The sequence below is a fragment of the Nyctibius grandis genome, chromosome 3 (genome assembly GCF_013368605.1).
Source record: "Nyctibius grandis isolate bNycGra1 chromosome 3, bNycGra1.pri, whole genome shotgun sequence".
Lineage (NCBI taxonomy): Eukaryota > Metazoa > Chordata > Aves > Nyctibiiformes > Nyctibiidae > Nyctibius > Nyctibius grandis.
Window position 1 is genome coordinate 2,684,300 of NC_090660.1, and position 18,417 is coordinate 2,702,716.

The 18,417-nt window shown below is 44.3% G+C and overlaps 1 protein-coding gene across 2 annotated transcripts in view; it reads left to right on the forward strand.

The window, feature by feature from the left end:
* The window catches only part of RAMP3 (receptor activity modifying protein 3), a 74,609-nt gene that overhangs the window by 25,474 nt on the left and 30,718 nt on the right, over positions 1-18,417 (forward strand). The window contains exon 1 of one of the 2 annotated variants that reach the window (XM_068396933.1): positions 1,961-2,064. The exons of the other annotated variant lie outside the window; for it this stretch is intronic. Coding sequence (XP_068253034.1) covers positions 2,013-2,064 — 52 coding nt within the window. The 5' untranslated portion in view covers positions 1,961-2,012. Of the gene's footprint in view, positions 1-1,960; positions 2,065-18,417 lie in introns of those variants that run through there. 2 annotated transcript variants of the gene reach the window in all.

Here is an 18,417-nt window from a genome sequence, read left to right on the forward strand (position 1 = left end):
TGAAGCAAATTTGTTGCCATACTGCAACGGAGGGGGAGAGGCAGCCTCAACGGAAACCTTCAAACAGCCCAAGTTGTCTCTTGCTGCTGGTTCTAACGCTGACAGTTTTGTTCAGATACACCTGTGAGTCAGACACTCATCTTACATCACGTTGCTGAAGATACTAGCTAGCATAATTGGCTTGTAATTCAATAAAACCCTCTCAATTAGTGCATTTGCCTATAAATTTTACCTATTGTTCTACCTCAAAGATAACTATTTGCACCTTCATCCTATCTGCTGCAAGCATAAAATGGGAAGTGCTTGCTGAATCTTGCTAGTTGAAAGCAGTAATATTCATTTACAAAATGTGCCGGTTTCTCTCTGAAACAGAGAAGAAAACAAATGCAAAAGATGAAAATGAAAATTGTCAGCATTATCTCCGTATCCTATGTGACAAAAATGTTGCTTGTATACTGTATATTGTTTAATATATTGTATATTAATGTATAATATTTCATATAAAAGCACAACACGTCCTAACCCTCCTGAAGATCAGTCCAAATTCTTGAAAATACTAATTGTAACTTCAGAGTGACAGATTTTACAAGGGAAATTGGGGTCTTATGGTTAGTAAGGATGCTGTAGCAAGTCCGTGGTGTACGTGCCTTCACACTTGTCACTTCGCTGTGTTTCCTTCTGGCAGGGGCAGCTTGCAAACGCTCCGTGCAGAGCAGAAGTTGCTCTGCTGAAGGATGATACCCCTCAGCTATGGTTGATTTATGGGTGATGGTATTTAACAAAATTTGCTTTCAGCTAAGAGGAAAAAGTGGCACACAAATGATAGGAGGTTCACTGACACACTTGGATGCCTGTGGAGCTGTTTCAACACTGTGGATTCTCAGCCTTCGCTGTGGTTTCCTCAGTTTTCCGTTTCCTCCAGCCTAGATAACACCATAGATCAGAGTTTGTGTGTTGAGTAGTTTACTCTTGGAGGCACGTGCAATGCGTAACTCTGCTACTGTGTCGGGGCTCCCACTGTCCAGAAGTGTTTGAAAGCACCGTGCTATGCCAGTGGACAAAGTCAATGGGAACAACCCAACTGATACATAAAAATACCCTTTGTTCTTGTGTACGGCACGGAAATATTTTTGAAATTTAAAGTTTTTGGGTACATTTGACCTTTAACAATGGCAGTGATTTAATGTTCTACTGAAATGCAGTTACTGAGGTGCCGTGTACCTAGAAACACGCTCTGTCTCTTTATTACTAAGCAGTACGATTATTTTTAGCTAAGAAAAGGCTTCTTCAGCAGCCTCTCAGTCTGGTGTTTCTTGCTGGAGATGGTGATTTCCTAGAGAGAGCTCCAGGAGCACAACCTTTAAATATTGATGAAAACGAGAAGCTGTACTGTTCTCTGAACAGAGCCACGCGGAGATGAAATGGCAACATCAAAATACATTAAGCGTTTTCTTAGAGCTCCTGGCGGCTCTGCTCTGGCGCCGTGTGGGCTTAGGCCAGCTCGCTGCCCCTGTTCAGCTGTAAATACTACAGCGTGCCAACGTGGTGCCAAAGGGAAAGGGCAGCCGGTGGGCTAACGCGGGGGGCCCTCCAGCCCCTCATGCCCCCGCTCCTGCTGCCAGGGTGTTGTGGCAGGGGGGGAGAGGCTGCTCTGGCTCCCAGGGCAGGGGTGAGGGGTCCCTGAGACCCTCGGACACTTGGCACCAGAATCTTCCTCACACTTGCGCACACGGGTGCACACGCGTGCGCGCACACACACCGCCCGCGCGTAACCCCCCCCCCTCTCCGCGGCAGCCCCCTCCCCTCCGCGCCCGCCCCCTCCGCGCCCCGCCCGGTGCTGGGAGCACCCCGGGGGCGGGGGAAGCTGCTCCCCTCCGCGCCCGCCCCCCACCGCCGCCCAGGGCCGGCCGCCGAGGCATGAAGAGGAGCCTCCCCGGGCCGTGCGCGGCTGCGGACCGGCCGCCCCATGCGGGCTCCGTCCCCCGCGGCCCTTCGCTGCCGCCCGCACCGGGATGGAGGCGCCCGGCTGCCGCCGGCGGCAGCTCCCCGTCCTGCTGCTGTGGGGTAAGTGGCGGCGGGTTGGCCGGGGCTGGCCCGGCGGCGTGCGGCGGGGCTCGCCGCTACCGCCCCGGGACGCCGGCGGCCGCTCGCGGGCGGTGCCGGGGACCGGCCGAGCATCCCGGCGGGGTGTGGGGGGTGAGGTTCGGGAGAGGTGGGAGCTCCCCGCTCCCTCTGCAAGAGCATCCCTCGGGGAGGGGGGTTTTCTCCGGGGTGGGGGGGGGGCTGCTTTCCCCCGGGGCTCTCCGTCCCCGCCTTCGCGGCAGGTTTGGCCGTGGGGGAAGGTTTTCTGCCGCAGGCGAAGGGTTGGTTCCCATTAGAGTGGTTGGGTTACAAAGAGGCGGTTGTAAAAGTGCAGATATCCTTCAGAACTTTCACTTAATATAGGAATAACTCTACTTCTGGAAAAACTTACGGTTTTTAACTTGTCAGGTAGCTTGTTTTAGGACTGCCAGGTTTAATATGTTGCAGTCAGGTTAAAAGTTGCTGGGAGAATTCAGTTCTGATCTTCACTCAACAGTAAACCCAGAGATATAGTTAATTCTCCATGATTCACAGATAGGGGAGAAGAAAATCAGGCCTCGTACGTTTAGAAGGTTTATCTGAGGAGTTTATGACTTTGTTTGCTAACTTTATGCCCCTTATAAAGTACAAAGCTGGTAAACACTGGACATCTTTCTATGAAAAGACCCGCAAATAAATAGATAATTGTATTGACAGTGTTCAGTAGCATTGTCTTGACCTGGTCTGTCAAAAGAATGACATGTCAAATGGATTTTCTGATTCTCTGTGGCTTGAGGACTGCTAAAATCTTACCCTAATCACATTTTTTGTTATTTCCCAGCTGAAAAGGAATAGAAAAATGGCCAACACCTGTCTTGACATGTGAAAGATTTATGCAGTCTTGAACTTAGAGAAGCAGGCAGTAATCTTTTTGTATGGGCAGACATCCTGATGTTACTGTGACTTCTACAAAGCAAAATTGCTCACTGGAGATTTATTTTCAGCGAATGAGTGGAGTGAGGGACAATGTCCCTGTAGCTCAGAATGCTAGAGAAAGAAATTTGTCACCAGAGACACAGGTGAATCAATTGTGCTAGACATTTTTGACTGTGCTAGTTGCTTTCTTGATAGAATAACAGCAAGAAATGATTTTAAGGATATCTGTTAACTGCATTACTTTTGCTTGAAATTGAACAGGACAGATATAATCAAGAATTAATGAAATGAGACTGATTTCCTAGTAGAAAAGCCCTGGAAGTTTTATGTGAAATCGAGCTTTTTAATAAGGAGAGCCTTAAGTGGTGGAAAACTAAAGCTCTTTTTTGAGGAATACACACTTTTAATATCAGTTATTTCAGCAGGATTTTTACTTGAATTGAATGTGCTTTCCTCCCTTTTTCCTAATGGCTTCTTTTCATTAACCATAGACCCCTGACCTCTCTCATTAAGGTAAAACTTGCCGGGATTCCTCCATGTACTGAATTCAGTGTGAAGCCAGTCTGGGTGGGACCGGGACTGTACTTTGGAACCCCAGACCACTGCTTTCTGCATCTGGTCCTGCCCAGGGCTCTTGAAACATTGTCACTATGTAGAAGGATGGCAAAAAAGGCCGTGTGTTCACTTGCTGGAAGCTCAGTGATTGTAGGAGAAGTTGGATTTGCTGGGGGGAGCGTGTGTGTATTGAGGTGGGGGGGGTGAAGGACTTGTGAACTGAGGTACCTGGTGCACAGGCACGTCATCGGTGCTGTTTCCCCTATGAAGAGCTGATAACATCCAGAACGGGGCGAGATGCAGAGCTGGAAACGCCAGCTGCCAAGTGAAATCCTCTGTACTTTGCTTAGCAGAGCTGTAGATACTTAGAAGATATCTACTTACTGCAGGATCTGAGCACCTCAGAAATAATGATATATTTACCCTAATACCAGATTCTTTTATTCCACTTCTGTGTATGGAAACTGAGGCAAGGAGAAACTTAAAGGCTTGACCAAGACTTTTAACAGACCAAGTAGGTTTTTTACAGAAGTAGTTGCTGTTTCTGCATCCCTGGACAAACATTTACATCCTCATCCTTTACGTAATGCCTGCATTTCAGTGGTGGTTTTTGTATATGAGTTGAAAGATGCTCCAGAGTAAAGCTGGATATTTTTTTAAATTCCAGAGGAATCTTTCTCAGTGTAGGTATGTATATCCATAGGGAGAGAGATGGTATGATTCTTACCCGGAGCAGTTTTCCTGTGCAGATTTCAAAGACTGTCTGTAGTTGTTTGCATTTCATAATCCTGTTTCACAGCAGTTAGAGGAGCTTAGCATTTTGGCCAGAGGTGAGCAACCAGACAGTTGGAAAGCTCCGAACAGAGCCTGGATCCAGGCTCCTGGTCCTACTTTCTATTTTAAAGACCATATCTCATCCAAACAATCATGAAAAAGCTATATATTAAAGGCTGGATTCTATAAGGTCCCAGGCTCCCCTTGGTGGAACACGGCATCTGTAACTCCTGGGGAGTTTGGACTCTAATGAGGAAAGAAAACAAATGGAAAACAATATTATTGGGTTAAAGTTTGAAAGCTAAATCAAAGTTTTTTTCTCTTATTTTCTTATGAATGTATCATGCTGTTCTGCAGCTGCAAAGGGTGGAACGAAGAAAGGGAAAACCATTGTGGGAGTCCTGAATTTAATAGACCCAGGCGGGTGTGTGTGTAAACCAAATAAACCTTTGGAGGGCAGAACATCTGATTTTGAGACAGACCAGAGAGTTTTAACAAAAACACTTCTCTACCAAAAGGGTGCTTCATTTTCAAAAGACATGATTTTCAACACACAGGAAGACAGTCAGCAGAGCCCATCAACATCCATCTTGAAAGCAAAGCGCCAAGTGTAGATGCAACCTCTGTTCCAACTTGCTGTTGGACCCAGACGTCCTTCCTACCAACCTTCACCCTTTCTGCATCTCCTGATCCCTTTCTCGGGAAGGTCTTGCTCTTTCCCTGAGGTCTGCAAGGACAACAGGAGACAGGTTCATACTGTGTGTACTTGACAGGGCAAACTGCTGTATTTTCCATTCATTTTTCTGTGGTGACTGCAAGTGGACTGAAGGTGGTAGCACAGAGCATGAAATGCCATCTCCAGCTGGCTTGGCCACAGCAGCCAGGAGGAATGACACTCAGTCAACTCCAGATTGAAGGTGGGAAGGAAGAAAATGGGCTTTCTCAATCCGATTTACACCAATGACATCCAGTCCTGGAAACCATTTAGCTGGTAAACTCTTGCTCTTTAATTAGTAAGATTTCCCTACATACATAGTTAAGTTTTTAAATACCTTTGAGGTCTGAGGCCTCAGCTTTTAGGTTTGTTTTAGCCAAACCCACGAAGCAAACTGTCAGAGGCTGCAAACTGAAGCTAGAAATATATACTGAGATAGATAGACAGGTACTGCTGTAGGTACAGATAGGTGCAAACCACGAGATTTTAAGGAAAGGGTCTTGAGCACGACTGAATCACCTCAAGGAGAACTCGGGGAGGTTTTGACCCTTTAAGTTCATGGCTTGGATTGGAGGCAAATGAATGAAATTCTGTTTTTTTCCTACAAAGGAAAGAAATACAGTGAGGGGATCCTTTACAAAACAACATTTGCTGCCATCTGTGTCTTTGCTATTGAAATTAGTGCTTGAGAGAGAGGTATGAAGAAAGCAAACTGCGTTCTCATTTAGGGCTTGTAAAGAGATTAATTTTCACAAGCATAATGAAGCCTGTTTTAATTCACACCTTTTTATTTTAGCGAAAACTGTCTCATGAACCATCTTATTTCAGAATAGAAGTGTAGAAGTGTATTATTTTGTGTTTTATGAAAATAGCCTGTGCATTTTTTCCTAAAATAAGAGTCTCTTCACAGCCAGGCTTGCATTGAGATAAACTGAAAAATATAAATTAAAAAAAATGACATTATTTTAATGTGACTGTACGTGTAGAATAACCTAAAAAGCTGCCTGATGAACTTTTGGGTCATTGGGAGGAAGATGTGTGGGTATGCAGAAAGAAAGGAGAAAGAAAACAGAATAGGGGAAAGCCTCCTTTTCCACAAGTTTTCAGGCTTGACTGTCACTTCTTACGGGAATTCAGAATTTTGTTTCCAAATGTTGGAAGTGACAGATTTCTTTTGCATCCCTTTGTGTGCAGAGAGATTGATGCTAAAGACTCGTATCTTTAGAAAGTGTTCTTGCATTTTGTTATCTCAAGCTACATAGTTCAGGAGTTGACAGGGTGTGCTGGTCTCAGTCTGTGTGGCCCTTTGGCCTTCAGTAGAAAGGAAAAGAGAATTCACAGCCACAAGGTATTGTGAAGAGACTGGGAGACACTGGGACAGAAGTAGCATCTTGTAGAAGTCATTCAAGTACTCATCAATAGGACACAAAGTCCAGGTTTCTTCCAAGGCTTAAGCTCTTGGACTTTAGCTTTGGTCTCCAGTCCTCTCTCTTGCTCACTGTCCTGGTTTGGCCTAAACCAGGCCAATTTTCCTTTCAGTGATTTAATAGCTGGCCCAGCTTTAAACTGTGACACTCGCCCTCTGCGCATAGAAGAGTATCTGCAAGGCTGTGAGGAAGATGTCCTCCTGATGTGGCGGTGCGAAGGCCACGCGAGTGCTTGCTGTCAGGCTCGTTGATCCCAGAGGTCTCTTCCAACCTGGTTGATTCTGTGATTCTGTGGTTGATTCTGTGTTTCATTGTCTGCAGGGACTTGGCTGTCTCTGGGGTACTCAAACACATCCTGCAGCTTTCGAGTGGAGGGAGCCCTTTGCTCAAAGGGTATCTCAGCTTTGGCATCAGAACTTTGCTGCCTGGTAGCCACATGGGGCTGTGGAACAGGTTTTTATCTTCACATTTGTTTTTGGCGAGTGGCTGCAAGCGTTACGCCATTCTTCCATGCCCCTTGAGTTCATGAGCTTTACTCCTCAAGGATCTCCATCTATCAAGAAAATAACTTGTCCAATTTAATATTAAAAGAGATTTCTTTAAATGTGTTTAGCAATGTGTGATGTGCACTTACTATGATACAGCATTAAGCTTACATGTTGAAGTGAAATAGGAAAAATAAATTTGATTTGGCTTTAATTTTGGAAAATTAAGCTCCTCAAAATATTTGCATTTTCTTGTCTTTATGCATTTTAAGATTTTTGGAAAGAAATGTTAACGTTCTTTTCTTGCATTTAATTAAATATTTTTAGTAATGAGAGGGAAAATCTCACTCTGTGTAGTAACATAACATTTTGAGCCTGGTATTTTTAGTGAGTTTTAATTAAAGTAGGTTCCAGCTCCTCTTTTTCTTACCTTTCTGGTGGGGCAGTACAGAACAGATAGAATATGCATTACAACACCATAAGGATGTTTGATCCTGTGCTGGTCTGCTGAAGGTTTTGGCTGTTGCATGCTGCGTATGCCTTAGACATATCTGGGTTTTCTTTTGCTCCCAGCTACTTCATACTTTATCAGGCAATGAATTATAAAAAAACTTGTCAAAGAAATGAAAAGTGTTGACAGAAATAATCCCAAATAAACACCTTCTGTAGGAAGTGGGGGATTCTACATCACTTGCAGTCTCAAAATCTACGCTGGAAATGTTTATGATTTCTGGGCCCCGCACTTCAAGAAAGATGTTGAGGTGTTGGAGCAAGTCCAGAGGAGGGCGACCAAGCTGGTGAAGGGTCTGGAGGGTCTGACCTACGAGGAACGGCTGAGGGAGCTGGGGGTGTTTAGCCTGAGGAAGAGGAGGCTCAGAGGTGACCTTATTGCAGTCTACAACTACCTGAAGGGAGGTTGTAGTGAAGTGGGAGTCGGCCTCTTCTCCCGGGCAACTAGCGATAGGACAAGAGGACACAGCCTCAAGCTTGGCCAGGGGAGGTTCAGGTTGGACATTAGGAAGAATTTCTTCTCAGAAAGGGTTGTTAGCCATTGGAAGGGGCTGCCCAGGGAGGTGGTGGAGTCACCATCTCTGGAGGTGTTTAAGAAAAGCCTGGACATGGCACTTAGTGCCATGGTGTAATTGACAGGGTGGTGTCAGGGCAACGGTTGGACTCGATGATCCCAGAGGTCTCTTCCAACCTGGTTGATTCTGTGATTCTGTGATTCTATGAAGAATATCCTGTCATTTAAGTAGACATTACAGATTTGGTGCAGAAATGATTGGAAGACTTTCTTTACCTTGAGTTACAAAAAGGGTAGATCTGGATGATCCGAGGGATTCCTTCTGGAGTGTATCACTCCACAGGGTTTTAAAATAAAGATATTTCTACGCTTGTGAGGAAAAGAGTTGTTGACACATCTGCAAAACGAGAGGGAAGGAAGTCCTCATTCTTTCCTACTCCCCCTTCTGCTGATGTCTTGCATGACTCAAAGATCCTGAGGAGGATTTTCCTCAGACTTCAGGGTGATAAAAAGTTCACCCCAGGATGGGAGCAAAATCATGGAAAATTTCAGCCCAAGAAGAACATCTCCGAGACTGTGAAAGCAGTCAGGTTTAGATAAACAGTTTTGCAGCTTCACTAATGGTGTTTGAGTTAAACAAACCCTTATATTCTATAGATAATAACCAATATTGATCAGATTATGTCCACACTTGCAGTTTAATTCCTGGTTTTTGGGCTGAAAGTTCTGAATACACAACGAAGTAGCTGGAGGTGTATGGAGTGCTCTTTTCTTTAAGCCATGGTGAGTTAAAGCACATCACTTACTCCTTAGGGCATCAGCGAAGAGTTATAAAAAGGCTCCCATAGCAGTGCAGAGACGTTGGTTTTATGCAAAACTAAGCAGCCAGCTCTTAAAATTAAATTAAATTAATTTAATTAATTAAAGTCCTGGTTACAAAAGAGAAGTGTTAGCTGAGGAGACAGTCACACAATAACACAGTTAGCTCTCATGTTTTTTTTGAATAAAAAAGCGGGGCATAAATTTTTTTGCAGCAGGCTTTATGCAGATGTTTATTTGTGTAACCATCAAAAGGAGCTTTCACTTTATTCTCAAGCTATTGAAGGAATTTTTATTATTTATAGGGTGAAAGCTTGAGAAAAAAACTCTGTGAAGAAGGTTTGGATAGTGACCACAATAGGGTGGCTGGGCAGCAGCGGACTCGGGGCTGCGCATAACGATCCCAGAGCTCAAAACGTGCAGATCTGAAGATCTGGGGTTGTTTAGCCTGGAGAAGAGGAGGCTCAGAGGTGACCTTAGTGCAGTCTACAACTACCTGAAGGGAGGTTGTAGTGAAGTGGGAGTCGGCCTCTTCTCCCGGACAACAAGAGGACACAGCCTCAAGCTTCGCCAGGGGAGGTTCAGGAAGAATTTCTTCTCAGCAAGGGTTATTAGCCATTGGAAGGGGCTGCCCAGGGAGGTGGTGGAGTCACCATCTCTGGAGGTGTTTAAGAAAAGACTGGACATGGCACTTAGTGCCATGGTCTAGTTGACAGGGTGGTGTGAGGGCAACGGTTGGACTTGATGATCCCAGAGGGCCCTTCCAACCTCGTTGATTCTGTGATCTTAGGAGCGCGCTCTTCAGGGTTGGTCACGTTCACTGTTTCAGCCTGGCTCCACAAACAGCGATGAATTATTTCTTCTGCACTCCCTAGCCATTCTCTTAGCTCAAGAAGAAATATGGTTTAACATTTTTCTGTGCAGTGTTTACTTCTTTTGGTTTTCCATACTTGTTGACTGGCATATTCCTAGCACAGGCTTCGTTTTCCCCTATCAATGTAAGCTCTGCTGATCTGTTGCTGAAATGTCTTTTGGTCTTGGGCTGGTTGAGAAAACAAGGCCAGAAATACACTTTTTAAATTTTCCTAATAAGATACTGACATGAAAGAAAAACAGGACAGAGATTATTAATGGCTGTAAAGAAAACTTTAATTTAAAGGTTTTACTGTCTTGTTACTTTATGTATAACTTTGTTACTGTAAGTTTTTTGATGGAACACTTACTAGTAAATGCTTTGTTTCTATTAGGAGTAATTGTAATCAACTTTCAGTACTGTGTTAATGAATGAAGATTGTACATGGTGGAAAGAAGAAAGAGATGTTTAAACCTTTCGCTGTCATATCCTCTTACTCCTTTAGTGGCGTACGCTATTTGAAAAACAAAGCAGAACTGTCTTAAGAAATGTGAAATGAAAGAAAACACAGAAAGTGCCCACTGAGAAGCACTGGGTTCTGCACGAGCAGCCAGTTGTGCCCTGCCTTGCTGTCTGGGCAGCGTGCCTTGAGAGGGGACACCTGGGAATTTGTGCTCCTCTGGGGTTCAGTTCTACTCCTCAGATCCACCAAAAGTAATGATTTACTCCAGGATTGGCCTGAGTAATTTCCTATGCCAGTCTGCTGCTGTGCAAACTTTCGTATGTGCATATCCATCCAGGGAAGGTTACGGTGTGCAGGGATCATGCTGCCGTGCCAGGTGGGCAAGGATCTGTTTTCAGTGTTTATTCCTTGGATCAAGGATGCTATTATGAAGAGCCACGCAGGCCTACTATGAGCACAGAATCACAGAATCCACCAGGTTGGAAGAGACCTCTGGGATCATCGAGTCCAACCGTTGCCCTGACACCACCATGTCAACTAGACCATGGCACTAAGTGCCATGTCCAGTCTTTTCTTAAACACATCCAGAGATGGTGACTCCACCACCTCCCTGGGCAGCCCATTCCAATGGCTAATGACCCTTTCTGAGAAGAAATTCTTCCTAATGTCCAACCTGAACCTCCCCTGGCGAAGCTTGAGGCTGTGTCCTCTTGTCCTATCGCTAGTTGCCCGGGAGAAGAGGCCGACTCCCACTTCACTACAACCTCCCTTCAGGTAGTTGTAGACTGCAAGAGCAGGTACATATATATATAGCAGTACAAGTAGATATGTGAAGCTCTGAGACTTTTATTAGTGTTTTATTGCTCTCGTGAGTTCTTCATGGCAATATGTCACTTAAAATATTCTGTGATCATGTAGTTGAGTATCCAGAGCTCTGGAGCACTGGTAGGCAGCTGGGCTACTGAAGAAAAACAACCTACATTTGAACGGTCAGGCCAACTTATTATTTCAAGGTAGATGTAGAGTTCACTGAAAGCCTGACCCCGCTGAAATTATGTTGATGTAATGAAGCTGGTGAAGGGTCTGGAGGGTCTGACCTATGAGGAAAGGCTGAGGGAGCTGGGGTTGTTTAGCCTGGAGAAGAGGAGGCTCAGAGGTGACCTTATTGCAGTCTACAACTACCTGAAGGGAGGTTTTAGTGAAGTGGGAGTCAGCCTCTTCTCCCAGGCAACTAGCGATAGGACAAGAGGACACAGCCTCAAGCTTGGCCAGGGGAGGTTCAGGTTGGACATTAGGAAGAATTTCTTTTCAGAAAGGGTTATTAGACATTGGAAGGGGCTGCCCAGGGAGGTGGTGGAGTCACCATCTCTGGAGGGGTTTAAGAAAAGCCTGGACATGGCACTTAGTGCCCTGGTCTAGTTGACAGGGTGGTGTGAGGGCAACGGTTGGACTTGATGATCCCCGAGGTCTCTTCCAACCTGGTTGACTCTGTGATTCTGTGAACACAGTATGTGACAGCATTAGGAGTCTGCAAGAGCAGTACACGTAGCATCAAGAGGAGGTGGATGTGCAGGGTGGGGATTTTTGTTGTCTGGTCAGAAAAGGAAAAAAAACCCAAACATTTTTCCAGGCCTTCTATGATGAGAGTATGTCGATTTAAATGTTCTGCCTGTCAAGGGAAGAAGAAACTTTTAATGTCTTCAAGTATCCCATGGTTTTAAACACTTCCTCAGGAGGGAGTGTGCCGTGACCCTTGTCTGTGAAACCTCCATGGGTCATTTCCCCTTCCCAAGGTTATTTAAAATAAAAGTTGCTTGGCTTCTCTCTCAGGCTACTCCACAGGAGCAGATTAGAGTCCTTATTTGCCTTGAGGGCCTGTTTTTTTTACACTCATGCACAGGTGGATAGGTGTAGACTAAAGTCAATATTGTGCTGACCTTATGTTTCCTTATTATAGGGAAACCTGATGTCACATCACATTTTCTTTTGTGTGTTCCTGCCTTTTCAACTAATGACAGGCAGCTGGGTTACAGTAATGAGCACCCAGTAGATCAAATATGTGCTTCCAGGTGATCAGGTGGTACAGTGTCAGACTGAGGTCTTGGATGTGGCTGACCAGCTTCAGTGGCTGTCACAGTTTGCATGTGAACTTGGGGCGTGTGTCTCTCCACAAGCTCTCTGGCCTTTTGAGGAGAATAAATCTGAACTATGCTGCCTAATTTGTTGATGTACCTTTCCCATGACTTACACAGCAGACACATTTCACAATTATCTTTTAGGCAGAGAGAGATTGTCATGTTCTTCAGTTGCTTTGGTAATGGTTTCTGAGAGGAGGTGGTAGTGGTGAGACAGAGGTCCTGGCACAGGACCACTATTGGGGTCACACTGTACTCGGTGTGATGCTGGTTCCTGCTTGTGACCTTAGACAGATTTCTAACTAGTTCTGTCATTGTTTCTGCAGTTGATGTAAAATGGAGACTGCAGTAGCGGTACGTCACTAGGTTATAATGAACCTGAGGAAGTGCAGATGTTTAGGGGCCGAAAAAAGGATGTTCAGACGTTGAGGTGTTGGAGCGAATCCAGAGGAGGGCGACCAAGCTGGTGAAGGGTCTGGAGGGTCTGACCTACGAGGAACGGCTGAGGGAACTGGGGGTGTTTAGCCTGGAGAAGAGGAGGCTCAGAGGTGACCTTATTGCAGTCTACAACTACCTGAAGGGAGGTTGTAGTGAAGTGGGAGTCGGCCTCTTCTCCTGGGCAACTAGTGATAGGACAAGAGGACACAGCCTCAAGCTTCGCCAGGGGAGGTTCAGATTGGACATTAGGAAGAATTTCTTTTCAGCAAGGGTCATTAGCCATTGGAAGGGGCTGCCCAGGGAGGTGGTGGAGTCACCATCTCTGGAGGTGTTTAAGAAAAGACTGGACATGGCACTTAGTGCCATGGTCTAGTTGACATGGTGGTGTCAGGGCAATGGTTGGACTTGATGATCCCAGAGGTCTCTTCCAACCTGACTGATTCTGTGATTCTGTGATTCTTGCTAGAAGCATATTTATCTGTAATCATAAATTATTACAAGCTATGATCTGTTTGGTTTAGAGATTATACATCTGTGTGACAACCACTGTATCCCAAGACCCAGAAGACCAAGTCTCACAGACAGAAGTTAGATGACAGTGAGGAGCATGAAGCCTTTGGAGCGCCTGTAGATACATTCTAAATAACAATCTTTTCCTAATGTCCTGGGGGACATGCATAGAAGTGAATTCAGCCAGAGATGGTTTGGATTTGTTAGGGAAGCTGTTCTGCTCATCTCTGCTGGCTGTAGGCTGTAGCACCTCCTGAGGAGCCGAGTCTTCTGGAACTGTCTTCCAGCCACTTTAAATCAGATCATGGTCCCTGCGTTGCTGTTGTCATCTTTAAACAGTTGCTAATGCCACAAATTTCTTTCTACTCTAGAAACAAAGGAACTTCTCTTACTCTTCTTCAGTTTTACTCTCTGGAAGGATCTTGAGTCTTCTGTCAAGGAGCACATTTATACCAATAAATATTTATTTAATAAGTAAATAATAAACATATAATAAGTAAATAAATATTTAAGTAGAACATACTGGTTATACATTTCTTTAAATAAAACATAATGGTTTCAGACAAAGCAGCAGAAAACCCATCTAGCACCTCTGGAAGTAGACACAGGCTGTTCAGAAATTGTCAAGTATTATTTCTATGCTGCCAGCAGTGATTTAAGAACTTCACAAAGGAATGTAAAGGACAATCATTTGTATTCCTGCTCTGAAAAATTCCCAATTGAAGTATGAGTTCAGAGTGATTGTCACATTTCTTTGCAGTCACTGGAAAGCCGGGGAACTCTGCACCACCATGAGACTGTACAGTTGATGACCTCAGTAATGCTCCCTGTTGATTTGCACTGATGAAATGAAAAAGCTTAAATTGCTTCCTTTCATGCTTTCCTTACTCTCCAGGAGGAGGACTCTGATGTCCAAAATTGTTAACTGTCTGAAATTACCTTACTAATTCAGAAGCAATAACGTAATGCCTCAAACTGTGATAAAGTACAGCACTGAACCGCGCTTTTGGTTGTGAACATTTAATTTCCATGGCTAATGCATATCTGCTGTACAGTTGACACAAGGGAAAAAAAAAAAGTATTAAAAAGGATTCAGCAGGATAATGCAAAGCTGACTTCTGTGTTACTCGAGCTCTCTAGATAATTTCTTGGACCTAGGGATAGATTAATCCACCCTGCCAACAGGTTTACCCTGCTCCTGCCTCTCTGTGTGCTGAGGCATGGTTTTTCTGGGCCAATTTCGAATGCAAGTGTAACACTTCTTTCAAGTGTTATATTTATTGCAAGCTGCTGTTTATTCCTGGCATCCTTCCTTTGTGTTGGGTTCCTGTCATTGCCAGGCTCCGTGAACTTCAGTTGCCTCATTTCCTTGTCTGCTTTCACACTAGGTGATGACGTTCTTGCATCCTGTCCCTGTCCCCCCCTCCCCATCCCGCTTCTCTTATAAAGAAAAGTGTCAAAGGGACAGTTAGTAGCTGAGAACAAAAGGTGACCTTCTGAGCCATATATATTGTAGCGAAGGTTATTTAAAGATGGGCAGGTGGGGCTCTAGTTTTTGTACCAACAGCGTTATTTTTCCTTTCTGGATTTTAGCAACAGCCCCTAGACTTGAAACAATGTGGTCATTCATATTAGCTTTCTCTCTGAGGGTGGGCGACCTGAGAAGATATGTTTCATTTTCCCCATAAATATGTCAGGACTCTCAGTGCATTAACAGTGCCCTGAACAGCCCACTGGGTCTCCACTCGCCCCCATGTATGGGTCTGGGTCCCCCACCGTGCCCTGAGCTACCACATAAGTGGTCCTGGCTTACTGGCTGTTTTCCTGTATGTGTTCTGGACCTACACACTGGGTCACCTTGTCTCCCATCCCGCCTCTGGTCCTCTCTCCTGCTGCTGCTGTCTGCACTCCCTGGTTCATCCCCTGCCATGTTGGAGCTGTCAGTGGAGCCTGTTTTCTGGCTGTGGCTCTGCCTGCCCAGGGGGATGGTGCCGGGGTCACCCTGGCTCATCGTCAGTCATCACTAATTTTTTTTTTCCTCAGTGTGTTTCAGACTTTTTCATAGCAGAAGTTTATGCTTTGCCTGTCTATATAGCAATTTCATGCTAAATTATTACTTTGTTATCTCTGTTGAGGGTTTACATCCTGGTGTGATTAGCTGGAATAAGAATTGGGCTCAGAGAAGCAATTTATCATTTAAAAAAGAACCCGGAGCTGCAGTTTGTGCAGGTACGAAGGGCAGTAGGGATAAAAGCTTAGATCCTTCAGCACAGGCTGCAGCAGGGGGGGACCAGCCAGCTCCCCATGGCACTTGAGCAAGGTGTCTTGTGTGGCTGTTGAGGAACACGTTGCTTCAAGCTTCCACAGCCCTGTAGGAAGCTATATGCTAGCTAAGGATCAGCCACTTTTCTCCCAGCCGCTGGTGTAGCAAACCTTGGCTTTTATCTGAAAGGACAGAAATGGTAAGTTTTTTCACCCATTTCTCTTATTGTTGGAACCAGTTTCTGCACTCCCAGCTCCGTGGCCATATCCTTGGTCCACCTCTGCCCCTCCTGCCAGCACTGTGCTTAAGCTGTCAATACAAAACTGTGCCCTGACGTGATGCAAAATTGGAACAGAGAGATGTACCTTCACGTGCCTTTAAGAAATGCTTATGGACTGTATTTGGCTGAAGATATAGAGATTAGGCAGGGAAAAAAAGTGAGTTTGGTGAAATACATTTGAAGAAACTGTTTTGTCTTACAGTCCTGTTATTCAAAGCAGGAGGGCTCAGACCTTCATGGGGTCTTTGTAGGCTTTCCCATCAAGTTTCAGGATTGCTCAGTCTCTTCAGTCTGAGGTGTCTTGGCCTTACACGTTTGACTCGGCCCCCATAGAGGGCTTGTAGAGAAGTCTTGGGAAGGCAGCCACGTGATGCCTGTGTTAGCTCACCTTTCCCTTCTGATTTCATACAGACTGTGGTGAAATGAGGCTCTCGAGCTCATAAATGCCCAGGAAAATGGATAATAAAGGAACCCTACCCCAACTGTAACCAGAGTTCTTCTGATGCAGTAGGATGCCTCTTGACATTGTGTCAGAGCACAGGTGAAGTTATTTCCATGGGATTTTCTTACGCATTAGATACCCTGAAGTGTCTGTGCATTCCTGCCAGAAAACCTGTAATGGTATAACTTGGGGTTTACATAAAAGATTGGTGAGTTTAACATGATCTTTCATACCACCTATGGAACAAGTAACTGTGTAACATTCAAATACATTCAAATATATTCTTTTCTTCTTATGAAAATTATGATTGATAAAAATGTGGTTTTGAATCAGACATCATAAATTTCAAAGAATGTGCATAGGATTATGCTGCTGTAATTGCTGGTGAAAAACTGCCTACAGTGGTCAGGTAAAACAAGATTGATTTGATATCTGTGTTGTGAGAAAGTATTGGAGCCGCACAAAAATCTTGCTGTCCTGTCAGTAATTGCAGCATCTTGAAGAAACAAAGACTTTCAGTGCTACTTTTAAGCCTCTGGGAAAAAATACCAGTGAATAACAACAATATAGCAGAAAAATAAACATTGAGAAATGTTTATCCATTTCACAGAAAACCAGAAGTTTATGTACTTGAAAAATTATAGGACAGTTACCTTCTCATGTATCCCAAGTGTGAATTTACATACTGCTGTGAATCCCATTCTGAATTCCCTTTTTAATGTCAGAAGAATGTCTGTTTACAAAAGGAGAGTGGAGAGTAGATAATAAGAAGCTGCAGTGAACGTCTAGGATTAGATTTTCTTTTTTTTCATATACAAGATTTTGAAGTATGTTGTTAATAAAAACTTGTTTTTTTCTTGGTTTTCTTGTTTTCCATTACTTTATCCTATTTTGCGTATCATTTCTTTTTCTTTCCAAAGGCTCTTCAAACCTATTTTTCCCTGTCTTTCATTTGATGGTGCTTTCCTTCACCTCTTCCTCTGGCTTCAAGCTGGTTGGTCCCTTCGCATCTGATTCCATTAATGCTGCAGCAGTGTATGGAGAAAATAAAAGTTAAAGGCCATTGCTGTGGTCCATTAACATAATTTAACTGGCAGGCAACTGGTACAGTTAAATTGAACCTCTTTTTCCCTCCCTTAGATGTTGGTTCAGGTAGGAGTATATAGCACCTGTTTATTTTGGGATCATGGCAACATCTTCCAACACTGTGACCCACTTTGTGTATCTTCTAATGAGATGTGATGGCATCAGCATCAGCTGAATTTGCCCCTTCTTAAAAGAGCTGCTGGAAAGGTCGTACTTTTTGTGTAAACTATCACAGCCAACAAGCTGTAGTCTCCTGATTAAATCTTTGTTAGGAGTTGCATATCTGGGAGTAAAGAAAACAAAGAGGGGTGGGCATGACAGCATGTGGTGGTGTGGATTGTTGTTTTACCCTTCTCTGAAGGTATCTGACTCTTGGTTGAGGATAGGTGCAAAACATCCTGTGTTACTTTGTTATGAGCAGATCAGAAAATGTAAAAAGCATGTTTTCCTGGGAGCAAGGGGATTTGTGACCACGAACCTGTGAGCTTTTATTTGGTTTATCACAGCTTCCCTGCCTGACACAGGGGTAGTCACTCACCTTCTCGTCTGTAAAACATGGACACGTTTTCTCTTACCACTTCTCTGTTGTTGTAAATCCTGTTTTATTTGCCTCACCGTGGTCTTGTGAGGACTACTGCAGCAATAACTATGAAGGATCTAGAGGTTGGTGGCAGGAATTGATAGGATGAGGATTGGAGGTGCAGTCTGTGGTCCTCAAGGCGAGCATCTAGGGCACCTCTGTACATCTAGATTGTTTCCTCAGAGTGAGTGGGTTTGGCTTCATCATGAAGTGTGTGCTTTTAGTTTGATCTTCAGTTTTCTGTGGTTGATAAGGCACATTTTCAAGTGAGGATTAAAGAAAAACCTACCCAGGGATTCGAGTATATTTACTAGTATAACAGCTAATAGCCTGGAAAGAAAAATGCTCTATTTGTGAAAAAGATCCAGCCATCAGTGTGTATAATGGAGTTTCAGCTCTGTGAGCTTGGATGCAACAGAATTTTCTATACATGGATTCCTGCTCTTCACAGTTTCAGTATATTCTGGCTCATTAGTAGCTAAGACAGAGATTAATGCTTGTCTGGAAGAAAAATATGTTCCTTAGAAGGATCTAAATTCTTCTCAGATATATGTACGCTACAATTTGCAGT